This window comes from Caloenas nicobarica, chromosome 2 (assembly GCF_036013445.1).
Source record: "Caloenas nicobarica isolate bCalNic1 chromosome 2, bCalNic1.hap1, whole genome shotgun sequence".
NCBI lineage: Eukaryota > Metazoa > Chordata > Aves > Columbiformes > Columbidae > Caloenas > Caloenas nicobarica.
This window is the reverse complement of record NC_088246.1, coordinates 92,156,811-92,171,963: the sequence shown is the minus strand read 5'-3', so window position 1 is coordinate 92,171,963 and position 15,153 is coordinate 92,156,811. Positions and strand designations below refer to the sequence as shown.

Here is a 15,153-nt window from a genome sequence, read left to right as displayed (position 1 = left end):
ATGATTTCTTTTTTTCAACCACTGTAACTGAATAGGAAAGTTTTATCTGGACAGTGAGCACCAAAACTATATAGCTACAAAGGATCAAGCTCCGATTTAGTGTAATTGCGTTTATTTGAAGAAGAAGATTGCCTTGGAAAATTAAAATAAGAATAAGCAGTTGCCTTTGAGGATTTCAAAAACTGCTGTGCTGATGGATAGGTTTGGAAAGTATTTCAAAGCTCCATGTAATTGTCTGAGAAGCAAAAAAGGCTGGAAGCTGGTTAAATTGACAGCAGTGAAGTACTCTCCTTGCCAGTAGCCATTCCAGAGCTAGACAACAGTGGGTTTGCCTCAGAGAGCAGAGACGCTGCGGGACAGATCCTGAACTTACAGAAGCAGACTGGCAGTAACCTTCAGTTACAGAAACTTTGGTTCTTCTTCTCAAAATGCGGGCTCATAAAAATCAACAGCAAACCAAACAACAACAAAACTCACAAAAAATACAAATGCCTTCGTTCTGGTTCTAGCAGGGCCTGAGTACCTTGTTGCTGCAAACTGCCAAAGCTGCAGGGTATTTCAAAGGAGGCACTGACATTTATCTTACTGGACCCAGCTGAGAAAGTGATTTCTTTCAAAGCATGCTCAGCTTCTCCTGAGCTTTAATTCAGAGTGGTGTGACCTTTTCCTGGCCAGTTCTTGGGCTAATACTGTACCTGCCTTTACTCTGCAGTAAACTTACATGTTGTTGGTTTTCTCCTGAATTTAGCTGACTTCCCTCTGATATTTTACAGCCCAACAGAGTGAGAAATGAAACTAAGGAACTGAGGTTGTTGTGTGCTGAAGATGAGCAAAGCAGGACGTGCTGGATGACTGCCTTTCGACTCCTCAAGGTACCTCATCTCTTCTATGTGAATGGAGCTACCCGTGTAGTTAAGTTGCATTGGTCATTTTGTTCATGAGAAGATGCCTATATTTTCTTAAACATCATCTGCCTCCAAAGCGATACAGCCAAGAGCAAAATGGCAGGTAGACGTGTCCCTCCTAAGCTTCTAAGGACAGTGCTGAGCTCATTTCCTTCCACTTATGAATCAAGTATAATTTTAATATATGTGAATGAATCAAAAAACTGCTTAGCAAGGTATTCGCAAGTTATCATAGAGCTAAAGAAAATGTTTTGAAAATGGTAAGTGTTTAGCTTAATTAGAACAGAGTGCTCTCTAGAGCCTTTGCCTCAGTTTTCTGAAGGTTCTATTTTAAAAAGTAAAAAAATAAGCAACTCTGTCTCTGGGTGAAAGTTATTCATATCTGAGAGCAAATGATGAGATTTCTTGTAACATAGTAGGAGGCTTCACAGGTTTCTTTCGAAGAAAATCAGCACAGAAGGAACTGACGAGAAAGTTGACTATTTCGCGCTCTTTGAAGCAGAGGACTTCCTGATCTTCATAGCGAAATGTGCAGATTTTTTTTTTGTTTTGTTTGGGTTTAAATTTTTCCCTGAAGGTGCTGTTTTGTGAAAGGGAATATACATATATATTAAAAAAAATAGGAAATATGATGGCTAATGTGTTATACATGAAAATCTCACCTCTCTTCTGCACAGTTATCCCACTCTCTAATATTCTGTGTTAGAGTGCAGCAAAATGTGATAAAAAATAGAGACACGCACGAAGTGCTAGTGTGGTGCTTGATACATGTCCACCAAAACAGGGTGGAGAACTTTGAGCTCAGTCATCTTTGGCTTTCCCCGTAGCAAACAGATAATTTCAGATTTGGAAATGAGGCGACGGCTGTTCCTCTGTCTGCTGCGGTCAGCGCTCCAGTGTCCTGCTGGTGGCTGCTGCGTGCCAGACTGCGCCCAAAATGGGACGTGTAACTCAGGGGCACTGTGAGCAGTTGTCCTCTCTGTCCGGAACAAACAGTCACTGTTCCTGCCTAACTGGCAGCCTGCATTGGCAAAACCTTCACACCCCTCTCTGCCAAAATGCCCCTTTCCCCAGCAGCATTTCACAGCCACCTGTCGAAGAAGGCGCATTCCTGCAGCTTGTGTCCAAGGAGCTGAAGGGGAGTTGGGGCATCAGAAGGAGCATGAGGTTTTATTGCTTCCCAGTCCACATGTGGCATTGACTGAGAGAAGCCACAGAGATTCCCATTGCTGCCTAGGCATTGTTTATTCCTCCCCTCCCTTTCAAAGCTAGTTTCTCTAATTTGTTCATCCTCAAGACATGACAAATGTTTGCTACAGTTACCTGTTCTAGGGAAAGCAAATCAGACTCCTAGGCCTGTGGGTATGAAAACACAACACCTGTTCTCCATCTACATTAGGTGATCACCTTCCAAGCCAGAGCACATCTCTTTGAGTGTTCTCCAAATATTATCTCATTTGTTAATCGTAAGAGATGTTGTGTTGCAGTACGGAAGTTCCTATTTTAAGTTGTTAGAAAAGTAGGTGCGTTAGCCATAGTGTGGGCCAGGATGCAAGAAGCAATCCCAGTTACAAGATGCGTATTTGATCTCCATGGAGCTGATAGGTCTGTTGACTATCGTAATCCACTTCCCAGTTACTTTGTTTGACTCATGTTTAATACACATTAACAATTATAGTAAGAGTTTGAGTCCCCAGACAATTCCAAGTGCTTCTTCTCAGCTGTCCTTTACTTTTCCTAATTACACAGAATTTTGCATAGTGGGGAAAGCGCTCAAACAAAGGATCAGACAATTGTAGTGAATTGTGCCTTGAGGATGCCACTTGCTCTGAAGAAATTAGTTACACTGGTCTAGGCACTAATGTTCCTGAATGGCAAGGAAAAACCTTCAGTGTACAGAATTAGCTATTCTTACCCAGTAGGTAGACATGCATCCTGCTGGGAATCTTTCTTTGCAGTGCGGCCTGTGGCAGCAATGGTGCTGTATGGCAGTAATTTCTGTATACAGGCACATAAAATTCACCCTTAAGCAGTTAACGCTAGGGGGGGAAAAATGGTTTGTTTTTAGGGAACACTAAATGAACATTAAAGGCGTATAGTCAGGGAAAATTAAGGGTGTGCCAGAAGGCTGTGGCTGTGACCCTCCTTTTTGTTTACCTATTGATTTAGCTTTCCATAGTCACATATTACCCTGTTTAAAAAATTATCTGTACCATTTCAATTAGAACAGTCAGTAAGCAATGTTGCTACACTTCAGCACTGTGCCTCTAAAGAAGACACTGAGTAGGTTTTTTCCTACTGCCCTAGCTACTAGGTGTTGCTAAAAAAATCATGTTCAACGAGGAGCATGACTGGAATTCAATCACCTTATTTTTACTAAGATGAGAAAAGTACCAGAAGTGTTATTTCCTGCCAAAATTTATTAAAAGATCTAGTGAATTAGAAGGGTTCTTATTTTTTAATCACTGTGAAAACCGAGTTTGAATGGCTTATGAAAAATTTTTGTTAAGTTCACATTACTAGAGGGTAAAAAGGAAGAGTTAAAATATGTGTTCTGACCTCGAGTGAACGCATGTATTCTACAAGGTAAACATGGTGATAGCTGATAGTGGCAGAAATTACCTGTGTATTTCACTCAGGCTTGTAAAAGTGTTGTCTTTTAGATAAAACTTGTCGTGCATATTTACTGCTCAATTGCCACCTGCCAATCACTGTTACTCACTGCAAATTGCTTTGGGACAGCTTCTGATCCTGAAAATAATAAACTGGTGATACCTTGCTCCAGCGTAAGTGGTATTATGAAACCACTACAGGTTTTTTTTCCCTAGGGTATATATTTGAATAATAATGTCCTTGCATTTCTATTGGCAGTATGGAATGCTACTGTATCAGAATTACAGAATTCCTCAGCAGAGAAAAGCCATGCTTCCACACTTTTCCGCTCCTGTAGTAAGTAAAGAACTTTACCTCATTAATGTATGATGTTGGAAAAGACGCATTTGCTCTTGCATTTCGAAAGTGGAAAATTTTACGCTAACAAATGCAAATCCAGCATTGTGTAGCAAATCAATATAAAGTTCACATTTTGCATGAGTACAGTGTACATGGTTGGCTCTCCATTATCTTAGGCTTACGTGATCCACATGATTGAAAAATCCTGGCTACGTCAGGCACTTTGAGAAGTACAGTACAGAGACATCTGGCTGTCTCTGCACAAGCCAGCTTGGGTCTGGCAAAACTAACATGTAAATTTCCTAAAATATGTTGGGCCAAGAGCTGACTGTTAGCTATCTAGAAGTGAAAATCCTAAATTTGGATCCCAACTGGCCCTGAAAATGACGGGAGTATAGTAATAGGGCAAGTGGGCAACTTGAGCAAGACAGATTTTATTCTCAGCCATTGAATCCTCTCCCTCTCCTACAGCCTAAAAAGAAAAGCCATCTTTTTTTTTATGTTTGTGAATCTTTTGGAAGGGGAAAAAAAAGGAGACGTATTTTCTGTGCTGTTGAAGGCTAACTTAGGACAGTCTTCTGAAACCAAAACATTTTGAAATTAAACTCTCAAGCTGGTTTTTTCTTTCCCTGTTTTTTGAAACAAGTGAAAATTCCTTTTCAGAGAAGTGTATCTGAAAACTCACTAGTAGCAATGGATTTTTCGGGGCAAATAGGAAGAGTTATTGAAAATCCTGCTGAAGCACAGAGTGCTGCCTTGGAAGAAGGACATGCTTGGAGGGTAGCTATCTTCTCTTCTTTTCTATTTTTGTATTAGTGTCTGTTGAGAGCCAAACCACAGAGTGTGCTATGATGTTAGTGCAGTGCTGGTCACAGTCTAGCTTAGCTCCAACCTGAAGCAATCACACTGCAAGCATGCAGATCTGAAAGTCAATATCCATCTTTAGCAAAACTGTCACATTCACAACAACCTTCTACCACTGCTTCTCTGTCCCCCTAGTGTCCAGAGGAAAGTTGAGGGGGAAAGCAGACCCACCAGAACTTTACTGCCAGTTTGCAAAACCAGTCTCTGAGGAGGAATATGTCAAATTAAATGCTTCCCCACATGGAAGAGGCTGGGGCTCTGACTAATGGCTTGCTCCCAGTAAGTTTAACTGCAGAATATACAAGAGGCAGGACCTCTTGCAATGAAAACTGATGTAACTTGTTTATAGTGTCTTGTGGACAGACAGCTGCAGTATAAGTTTTCCCACATGCTCGTCTCTTAGGGAATAGGTGTCATTACTGAAGCACTACCTGGTGCTTTATGTATGGGAGGGAAATACTGCTTGATTTACTGAGTGCCTGGTGTTTTGCCTGAGCAGAAACATATCAGACTTTTCTTTTTTCTGTCATTTTTAAAATTTCTTTTCTTTTTTTCCCTTTTCTTTTTAGATACTGAGCTTTCATCATTAACATCTGGCTTGTGTTTTAAGCCAACTGAAATGAGCCACTGCTTCTAGATTAGCCCCCTTCAAAGCTGCATTTCTTTTTCTCATCCTTGCATTAAACTTGCCCAGCCCCCAGTTTCCTGTAAATTAAATCTGTGTTGCATGTGCGCTAATTCTCTTCTGTTAAAGCTTTAGTGTGGTTTTAATGGTAATTCATTTTCTCTATAGAAACGTAGCACAAGAATGAACATCTTGGGTAGCCAAAGTCCACTCCATCCTTCCACGCTGAGTACAGGTAAATTCTGCTGGTTTGTAAGCATAATACCAGAGGCCTCTGTGGTAAATAAAGGTTATATTTCACGTAGAGACAGAGTACAGTTGTGTAGTATTAATGCAACAATGTCAAATACAATGTTTATGTTTATCGGTAGCTTCTGTGCCATTAACATGCTTACTCATACAGAGACAGTGAAAGGAACTCGTTTTAATTTGGAGGCACGCTCAAGCTTTTCTTCAATATTAATCTTTTGAAATCGGGATTTTATAAAAATAAAAATCATAAATGTTACATTTAAAACAATCCACCAGTCACTTCTTTGTTTTAGACAAAGAAAGTCAATGAGTGATCTCTTAACCTTTAAGGAGTAAAAATGAGACTCTTCAAAATAGCATTCATTCCATACTAACTGAATAATGTAAAGTTACAGATGCCTTTAATGTGAGTCCTGAATATCTCTTTGAGATTGTAAAATAGTAGGAAATTGCATATTAATATATCCTGGACTTCTTGGAGGAAACACAGCTATTCTCTGTTTATACTCTGTTGAACAGAATTTAAAAATGCCGTTTGAAAAACAATAAAACAATAACCATAAAAATATCTGGAAGTAACTCCACCCTTGAAAGCACAAACTAAAGTGCTTTTCATTATTTGAGAGTTAGAGACTTAATTCTAAGTCGTTAGCTTATACATTGTATTCTAAGAATTTAGTCCCAACACTTTCAAGAAGCTATGAAAAGGCAATGTTATAACTTAGTCTTGCAAACCAGAAAATACATGAAGATAATGCCTGTCTTCTTGGTATATTAAGTAGATGCAGTAGCTGGTGCATTTTTTTCATATTGATTCATTTTTATATAGATAGGTGAAAGATATTTTATATTCTGTAACAAAACTGTACCCACTTTTAAAATGTTTAAATAATTAGTGTGTGGAAAAAACTGTCGCACGTGTTACTGTTTTTAACAATCCTTTCTTTCCCTCTTTTCCCTCTCGCCTCCAGTTATTCATAGGACACAGCACTGGTTTCACGGCAGAATCTCTAGAGAAGAATCTCACAGGATTATTAAGCAACAAGGGCTTGTGGATGGGTAGGTATTCCTGTTGCTTAGTATTTATGATCTGATGGTAAGTGTTACAGACGAGCAAAACTTCTGATGTAAGGGTTTACAGGTTTGTGAGCAGCCTGATTCTTGACTAGTCCCTTTATAATTAATTCCTGTGATCTGCATAGAAGACATATTTTTCAGGCAAAGCTGTACCTAGCCATTTGCCCACAAATTTGTAATCAGCCATTTGGGGTTTTTTTGCATGAATCAGAGCAGTTAATGATTATTTCTCCCTATTTATTTCTGTTCTAGAGCAAAGAGAGTACCTGTGCCAGCGGTCTCTAAAATGTCTGTAGTTGAGATTTAAGTATCTTCTGAGCATCTCTGTTTCCCTTACTTGGATGTAGTTATGGTTATTGAAGGGAAGTTGCTTGAACTGTATTCAGCAGTTCTTTATTTGTGGAATGGGAAGAGCACAGTTGCCTTCATTTCATTCATCTCACTGCTGGCAGGGTTAACGTAGAAACTTCCATGTTGGCTTCTCAGGAGACGGGCAAGTTCAAACCTTTCTTGGCATTTTCTGATTCAGCAGCATCACAAATCTTTGTGAAGGATGAAATACATTGGAGAAGTAGAAATTGCTAATGCATGTACATACTCCCAAAGCAGAGCTTTTTTACTGTTTTGGATTTTTTGCTGGGCTTAGGCTATTGAGTTTTAGCTGAGTAGGTCAAACGGAAAAGCTGAGAAAGCAAAGGACCACTGCTGACTTGTTGGGTTTCTGGTTCTGTCACGCTACAGATCTTCTTTACAATCTGGGGCTCGTTTTGACTTGTTGCCTTAGGAATCTAGTGGCCCGTCCTTCTTGGGGTTTTCATAAATGTGTTAATGCCTTTGAGACGGTGTTGAATTTGTGCCCAGCCATCTTACTCACTGTGGAAGGTAAAAACTGGTTAGTTTGGCTGTGGCAAGGTCAGTCAGCAGTGGCAAAAGAACCATGTTACCTGGGTGCTCTGAGGTCTAAGGATCGTGGTTTTCAGGACAGAAAAAGTCCTGCCTGTGTTTTCCTGCTCTGTGTGTTCTTGAACAAAAGGAGGTGGAAAGTTAGTAGTCTTCTGGTGGTTCATGTAAGGTGTTCAGCAATGTATATAGGCAGCTGATACTGCTGTCATTAGACTGTTTCTGGAAGGTATTGTTGAGGATGCATCCATCTGTATAGTCATTATTTGTGTGGACAGCCTGTTGCTTTCCAGAGGTTGAGTAAACACCTGCAGGATCAGTTGTGCTGAGCTTGGCTTTGTGCCACCAGCTTATGATACCAGGCATTATCTGAAATGGCTAGATGCAAGGTAATGTAGAGATAACCTGCATGAAGTGCAGTAACCACAGAGCAGGGAAGAGATAGATCCTATGTGTAAAGTCCTTGGTCCCTTTTCTACACGTCTGGTCTTGCTAGGACTAAAAAGGAATGTTCAAATACCATGCGTGGTTTCCGGTGGTGGCAAGACATGCCTGTCTCTGAGTAGTGCACTGACCCTGGTTATGATGGTGCATTTTTGTGGTATTGACATTTCTCAATTGATTCTGAGGAGCTGGAGTAAGTTCTGTTGGGTTCGTAAGACTACAAGCAGTTCTTGCAACTCAGCCTTGGACAAGTGTGTTCCTGGCTTAGTGGTTAGCAATTGGGAGGGATTGAGGCCTCCCCCAGCACTGTGCTTGGCCATTTCACAAATCCACTAGTGATTAGCACTGTGAGACTCATGCCAAAGGTATATTCTTGTTTCCTGTGGCATGGAGAGGTTCTTTTTCTTTAGTTCATAAATGTCAAGGGGAGGAAACATTTTTTTACTAGATTTTTTTCTCCTCTTCCAAGTATGTATTTAACCATTTGAGTTAGGACTCCAGTTTTGTGGGTTGACTTAAAAGTGACAGTTGCATAGTGGATGGTGTTGCTAGCTATAGTCCTATGTTATTTTCCAGTGATCTCAAGGAAAAATACTGTGACTGTTTTAGAGGAAAAACCAGTGTCTTCCCCATCTTGATAATGTGGATGCTACTTAACTGATAAGTTGTTTTAAGAAAGTACTGAATTTCTGTGCAATTGTGGCCATTTAATTTAAAGGTAATTTTGCTGATAACTGGATTTTGTAAACTGGTGCAAGATCCTGGAGAGTGGAAACAGATTTTCATGTATTACTTTCCCATCTACAGAAATCCAGATTTGCTTTGGAGTTAAATGAGAACATTTTCTTCACAAGAGTACCTATCAGTAATGGAGAGCTCAGGCAGAGATACTCTTCAAAAAAGCCTCATACGTACATTCATAGGGGAAGAACTACTGCCATGTATCTTTCAGTTTGTATTTCTTCATGTATTACTGTTGCATAGCCATGGTATAAAAATTGAAAGCAAATTGCCAGTTGTGGAATCGCCTGTTAACGCAACTAAAGAAGGGTTAGGCAATAGCACAAAATGACTTAGTAGTTCTGATTATTTATGAAGAAATGGATTGTGTTATTCAGTGTGTACTTAAAAATGTTCTCTCCTAGACTATTTCTTCTCCGGGACAGCCAAAGCAATCCAAAGGCATTTGTACTTACGCTGTGCCACCATCAAAAAATAAAGCATTTTCAAATCTTGCCGGTAAGCAGATTATTTTTGATACTGATCACAAAAAAAAAAAAGAACTTACAAATTATAAAGCTTTGCCAACATCTGAAGAGACCTCTTATTAATTACTGATGTAATTAACATGGATGTTTCCATTAACAACTGTATTAGCAACTATTCTTTAGAATTATCAAATGCCCAATTAAGATTCTTTGTTAACATTGCCTGAAAAAACAGTGTAAGTCATTTAGATACAGATGTAATGCAAATAACTTGTTCTCTATGACTGACAGCAGCAACAGTGGCAGTTGTCACCTTGTCACTTAGGCAAATGTAGAATAACTTAGGGAAACTTTAAAAACTCTTATTCTGAAGGTTATCCAGTAACATTGGGCTTAAAGTAACGTTACACTGAGATGTCGATGAACTATCTGATTTTTATCTTGGTCAAAAAGAGCATCAGAAGTTTTAAGATCACGTAGACCTCTTTATTGGTCCAAACCTTCTTCCCTTGCTTCACCTACCAATTTTACAAACAGCTAACAAATATTTTGGGGGTATTTTTGTTTTATGTAGTAAAGACCAGTCTATGCAACTTTCAATTACTCTGCCCATGAGCTTTCTCTTTAATAAAGAGAACATTTCAAGTTGTGTTATCGTACATCACTTTATAGTGCTGCGCATGGTATCATGAAGATCTCTGGACACTAGGTTGTTTGGGCAGTGCCTGGCGTTTATCTTACATCACATGCCCATACTTTTTATGTTTTGCCACGCTCGCATTTCTTCATGTGCAGCCTAAACTTGAAAAGGATGTTTTGTTTCCCCAGTGTGAAGATGATGGACAGATATTTTTCAGCCTGGATGATGGGAACACCAAATTCAGTGATCTAATCCAGCTCGTTGAATTCTATCAACTAAACAAAGGAGTCTTGCCCTGCAAACTCAAACACCACTGCATCCGAGTGGCCTTATGACCTCAAATCTGACTCTCACTGAAGACTGGATTTGCTAGAAGAGTAATTGTAAGACAACGTTGACACTGGGGAATTGGCAGATTTGTAAGCTGGTAAAAACAAATAAAAATATTATGCACCTTGGGACTCTGAAAGGGATGGATTCGACAGGTGGCAACAGACCAAGATTGCTGGTTTGTCTAACGCCTAAGAGTGATTGCTGCTGAGTGTCCCAGCATCCCAAAAATGGGGGGAGGGTATGTGAAACCATGAGTAAATTTGAAAGAAAACTGGAAACTGTCTTGGCTGGGCCACTTAACAGGAACAAGTGTGAAGAGAAATCTTTGGAAAGAACTCTTGCCCTGGAATAATCTTGACAATTAAGACTAGTGTGTTTACTTTTTGTATTGATCACTTTTTTTGCACTCCTACTTTGTTTCGGATATTGTATGCAGCCTATATTAGGAGCTGATGTGGCTTTTAAAATTCATGCAGGAGTTGGGTAGTAATCTGCACCCTAAAATGTATGGAATGCTTCAGCCTAAAAGGATCTAGAAGAAAATCAACAAGTGTGTGTGTGTGTGTGTGTGTGAGCGCGCACTTGTGTGTCTCAAAACTTCTCTGGAGACCTGAGGTTCGTTGATCTGCAGATGTCTTTGAAGAAGCAATGAAGATACAATTCTAAGAGAACATACCACCATATACATACTCTTAAAACTGTTGACTTGTAGCATTATGGCTGTAGTATGTCGATGGCATACTGGTGGCATCCAGTCATGGAAAGACTGTATTAGATTCTATGCACAAATTTTTATTATTGGAGTGGTGGTTTGTTTTTTACAGCCTTTTGACTGTTTTCCTGAGGAAACTTACTGTTACTAAATAGAATAGGACTGAGTGACTACACTTGCATTTGAAACCACCATTTTTTTTGTGAGAAGATTCTTCTGCAGGTAGTCTTAGTATGACAAAAACACACACAAAAAAAAACAACCTGTGTTTTTAGCTTTATAGCTCCTTGAATTTTCAGAATGTTTCAAAGAGCTCTTTCCATATGGTACAGCTACAGTGACACAATGCTCTTCTGGGGAATAGGGCACAAAAAGAACTGTACCCCTTCTGATTTTGGTAGGGCCATGAATGTTTACATGATGAGAAGGAACATACTGGGAATGGAAACGTATTTGATTGTAAACTAGCTGCTGGCAATATCATCCATCGAGGGAACTGGTGATCCCTGTGTCACACACGTAAAAGCACACCAGTACCTATGGCAGACAAGCACATATCCTGCTCTGGTCCTGGTTTGTCATCAGAACTACTTCATTGTTAATGTTTAAATCAATTATTTAATGTTTACACCAGAACTCTTTCTGATGATAAAGCAGTATTAGACACGTCCCACCTTGATCCTCCAATTGCAAATATTCTTTCAGCAATGCGGTTGGTGCAGAAACTGCTACTGAATTAACTTCCCAGTACTTCGTGCAGTTGGCCACAGTGAGGATATTCCACCCTGGGAACTTGCAGAACGGAGCATTCTGAAGGTGGTAAATTATTTCCACAGGCTACTTCATCCTTACTAATATTTGCCACTGGGTTTGAAATCCTAGCCATCTGAAAGGGTAAAGAAGGAAAACCAATCCTACACCTTTAGGTCTTCATGTAGTGTTGAGAATAGCTTAAGACAAACCATAACCTGCCTGAGTTGTCCATATCAGCTTATAACTATGTCAATGGTATAGAAACACTGTATTTTAGTTTACAGAACACATGTAGTATTTTTTTTTCCATTTAATGTCTAGGTATTAAAAATGAAGAAACTTGATTTTGGTTTTAGTAGAAGCCTTTTTTTGTTTTCTTTTTTTTTTTTTAATTGTACATAGTGAAACGAGTGTTCCTGCTTTCTAGACAATGTATTTTAAAACCTCGAAATTAAGCTAACTTAAGTCTGACTTCACTTTGCATGCTTCTATTTGGCCCCTATTAGGAGAAAAAAAGATCCTCGTATTGACTACATTACCAGTTAAATAAGACCATTTATGCTGTAGTTTTAAGTTCTTCTGTTTACATAGCTTAGTGACAACCATGCATTTTTCCCAGTAGGCGGATAGTATTTGCAGTGTTTCATATTTATAAAAAAAACCTTGCATCTTATTTAAATTGAGACTAAAAGTTTGACTATGAATCATGATTTTTGTATGTAGATGGTTGACTTAGTATTTTGTACTTTTCCCAGCTAAAGTGAGCTGTTTTGAGAAAGTGACCACCTTCAAAGTGGCAACAATCTTACTTAAGCAGATCACTGCTTTGTCTTCTTTCTGCTGGAAAACAGTCAATACCACCTTAGTTTTCCAACAGATTCAGCTGGCTGCCAGCTCAGAATACCAAGGACTGAAGGACATTTGACTCTTATTTTTGTATTTAAATGACATGAATGTAAAGGGGATGCTCAGGGTTGTTTTGGAGCCTGTTGAATTTTTATCTTTTTGCCTGTGATTTTATTTTCTAAATGAATACTTCATGTAGCAATCTTGAATATGTTGAGAAGGAAAACGCCAAACCGTTTTGGTAATGAGGTTACTAGTTAAGTTATGTTACGATAGGTGTTAAAGTACAAAAAACTTTTTATTTGTTAATTAATCTTGAAGAAACACGTGCCTCAGTTTAGATGTTTTGTCTTATCTTTTCTGCACTAAATACCTGACAGTTTGACCAATCAATGCACCTTTCCAGTGGCAAGACTTGCTTATCGTAAATTATATTGTCACAATGCAAGATTTAGTGACTGTAAAATGGAATAAAGTTTAAAGTTTCAGGGAATGCAAAAGGTATTAACTTAAGAGACAAAACCTTTATTCAATATGCTTTGCTTCATACTGTAAATAGCTTTTTGGCTTGTGAACCTAATTGTAATCTTTCAGGTATTTTTGTACAAATAAGGGACTGATATTCTGTTTCTTGTAATTAGAAATAAACGTTAATACAATGCTATTCATTTTATATTGGAATGAATGTCTTCTGTACATCTGTACACCATGTGTCTCTTGCCTGACTGCTGGGTGATTTGGGGTGGGAGTTAAGAGGAAAACAGAATCCCCAAGATATCTTTATTCTGACTGTTCTGTCATATGATTCCTATTAGGACAGACTGACCTTTATTTAAAAAAGAACTTGTTCACCCTTTTTATTTGAGGAAACTTGCTGGGGATATTCTGCTGTGATGTTTACAATATTCATTTGGGTAGGTTGCTAGAATCAAGTCGGGAAACACAGCATGAGCATCTTTTGGGTCATAAAACAAAGCTATAACTCACTGAAAATGTGCACTCTGCATAAAGCACTTCATTGGCCTGATAGCTGTTGGATCAGAAAACTTTTCAATAGTACTTTCAGAAAGCACTTATCTACCCCTGTAATCCTTGTATTTGAGTGGTCCATCAGCATTTGGGTGGAAAAGCACATCTGCACAAAATCTGTTTTTACTTAAAAAAGCCATGGGGGAAGGGCAGAGACTGGTGGTTCTTCTGGTAGATACAATAATAGACAGTTGGCAAGGTTTCACTTTTTTGTTGGACAAAATCCTTTCCCGTTTGTGCCTTGCTAATTTATAGAAGCCATCAAATGCATTCCAAAAATGTTTCTGTCTAGAAGTATGTGTCGAAGTGCTTAGAGTTCACTGTCCTGCATGCAGCAACTTATTCTTTCACTGGGTTCCGCAAAGGGAGCTGCTTGCTTACAAAAAGTTCGAAGAGGCCTGCTTCTTGCTTAGCTAAAGGAAGCTTAAAGGAAGCTGTGCTGACATTGAAACCACCCCGCTCTGTAATCATTAAAAGTCAAGGACTATAATTCCACACAAACCTGTAAAAAAACCCAAAAAACCCCAAAAAACCAAATAAACAAACCCCACCTTACTTTATTGCATTTATTACGTTTGCAGCAGACAAGAAGATGGCATGAAAAAGAAGCAGCACGGTAACAAGGTGTTGTTAAGCCCACCCAGTGGTAGGGCAGTGTTGCCTGCATGTTTGTCCAAACTCCCACAACTGTGGCCAGTGCAAAATGTTACCTGTAAAATCTGACCCTAGATATTAACAGCAGGTACCTGTGCTATCAGAATAAAATCAGTCTGGGTCAGAAATGGGTCTATGGCACAGGTTTCAATTAATGACCTGATAGGAGGTTTGTACTGCTTTTATATTAGTTGGAGGACAACAGACATAATCAGGCGCTTGACCCCACATGAGGCCTAGTGTGAAGTTCACCTGGCAAAACCGCTTCAATACATTTAGACCTCCGAGTAAGTGAGTATCAGACTAGTGTTTTACAGCGTGTGGCTGCAGCACTTCTATCCAGATATACAGAATCCCAGAGTTAGGTTTATGTTAACACCAAATTGCTTCTTTGACCTGTACCTGCAAAACCAGATGAGTAAAACATCACCAGATAAGCCATTTCCCTTCAAGTAAGCTGAACTTTAGATGACTTTGGGATTACATTACTTCTAATTTAGAATCATAGAAAATAATCGTAGACTAGTTTGGGTTGGAAGGGACCTTCAAAGGCCATCTAGTCCACCCCCCCTGCAAAGAGCAGGGGCATCTTCAACTAGATCAGGTTGCTCAGAGCCCCGTCCAGCCCAGCCTGGAATGTCTCCAGAGATGAGGCATCTACCACCTCTCTTGGCAACCTGTTCCAGTGTTTTACCACCCTCATTGTAAAAAATTTCTTCCTCGTGTCTAGCCTGAATCTCCCCTCCTTTAGTTTAAAACCATTACCCCTTGTCCTGTCAAGTGATGTTTTAATCTGGTTTGTTAATGTCCAGCTTGTATATTGCTTTGTGTCTTGGGCGTTGTTTGTCTATCATCTTGGAAACTTCAGTAACGACATCAGCAAATGGAAAAAAGAGAGATCTTCCTTTGAAATATCCATGTTGCCTTAATTTGGGTTGCTTCTGCATCCTAAAACTTAT

General features: G+C 39.2%; 1 protein-coding gene across 4 annotated transcripts in view; it reads left to right on the top strand.

The window, feature by feature from the left end:
• Positions 1 to 13,165, top strand: part of GRB10 (growth factor receptor bound protein 10) — a 145,531-nt gene extending 132,366 nt beyond the window's left edge. For all 4 annotated transcript variants that reach the window (XM_065629874.1, XM_065629876.1, XM_065629873.1 and 1 more), the window contains 7 exons: positions 774 to 872; positions 3,777 to 3,854; positions 4,521 to 4,637; positions 5,515 to 5,581; positions 6,570 to 6,657; positions 9,165 to 9,258; positions 10,056 to 13,165. In XM_065629874.1, the coding sequence (XP_065485946.1) occupies positions 774 to 872; positions 3,777 to 3,854; positions 4,521 to 4,637; positions 5,515 to 5,581; positions 6,570 to 6,657; positions 9,165 to 9,258; positions 10,056 to 10,202 (690 nt within the window). In that variant the 3' untranslated portion in view covers positions 10,203 to 13,165. The remainder of the gene's footprint in view (positions 1 to 773; positions 873 to 3,776; positions 3,855 to 4,520; positions 4,638 to 5,514; positions 5,582 to 6,569; positions 6,658 to 9,164; positions 9,259 to 10,055) is intronic.
• Positions 13,166 to 15,153: the final 1,988 nt, after the last annotated feature.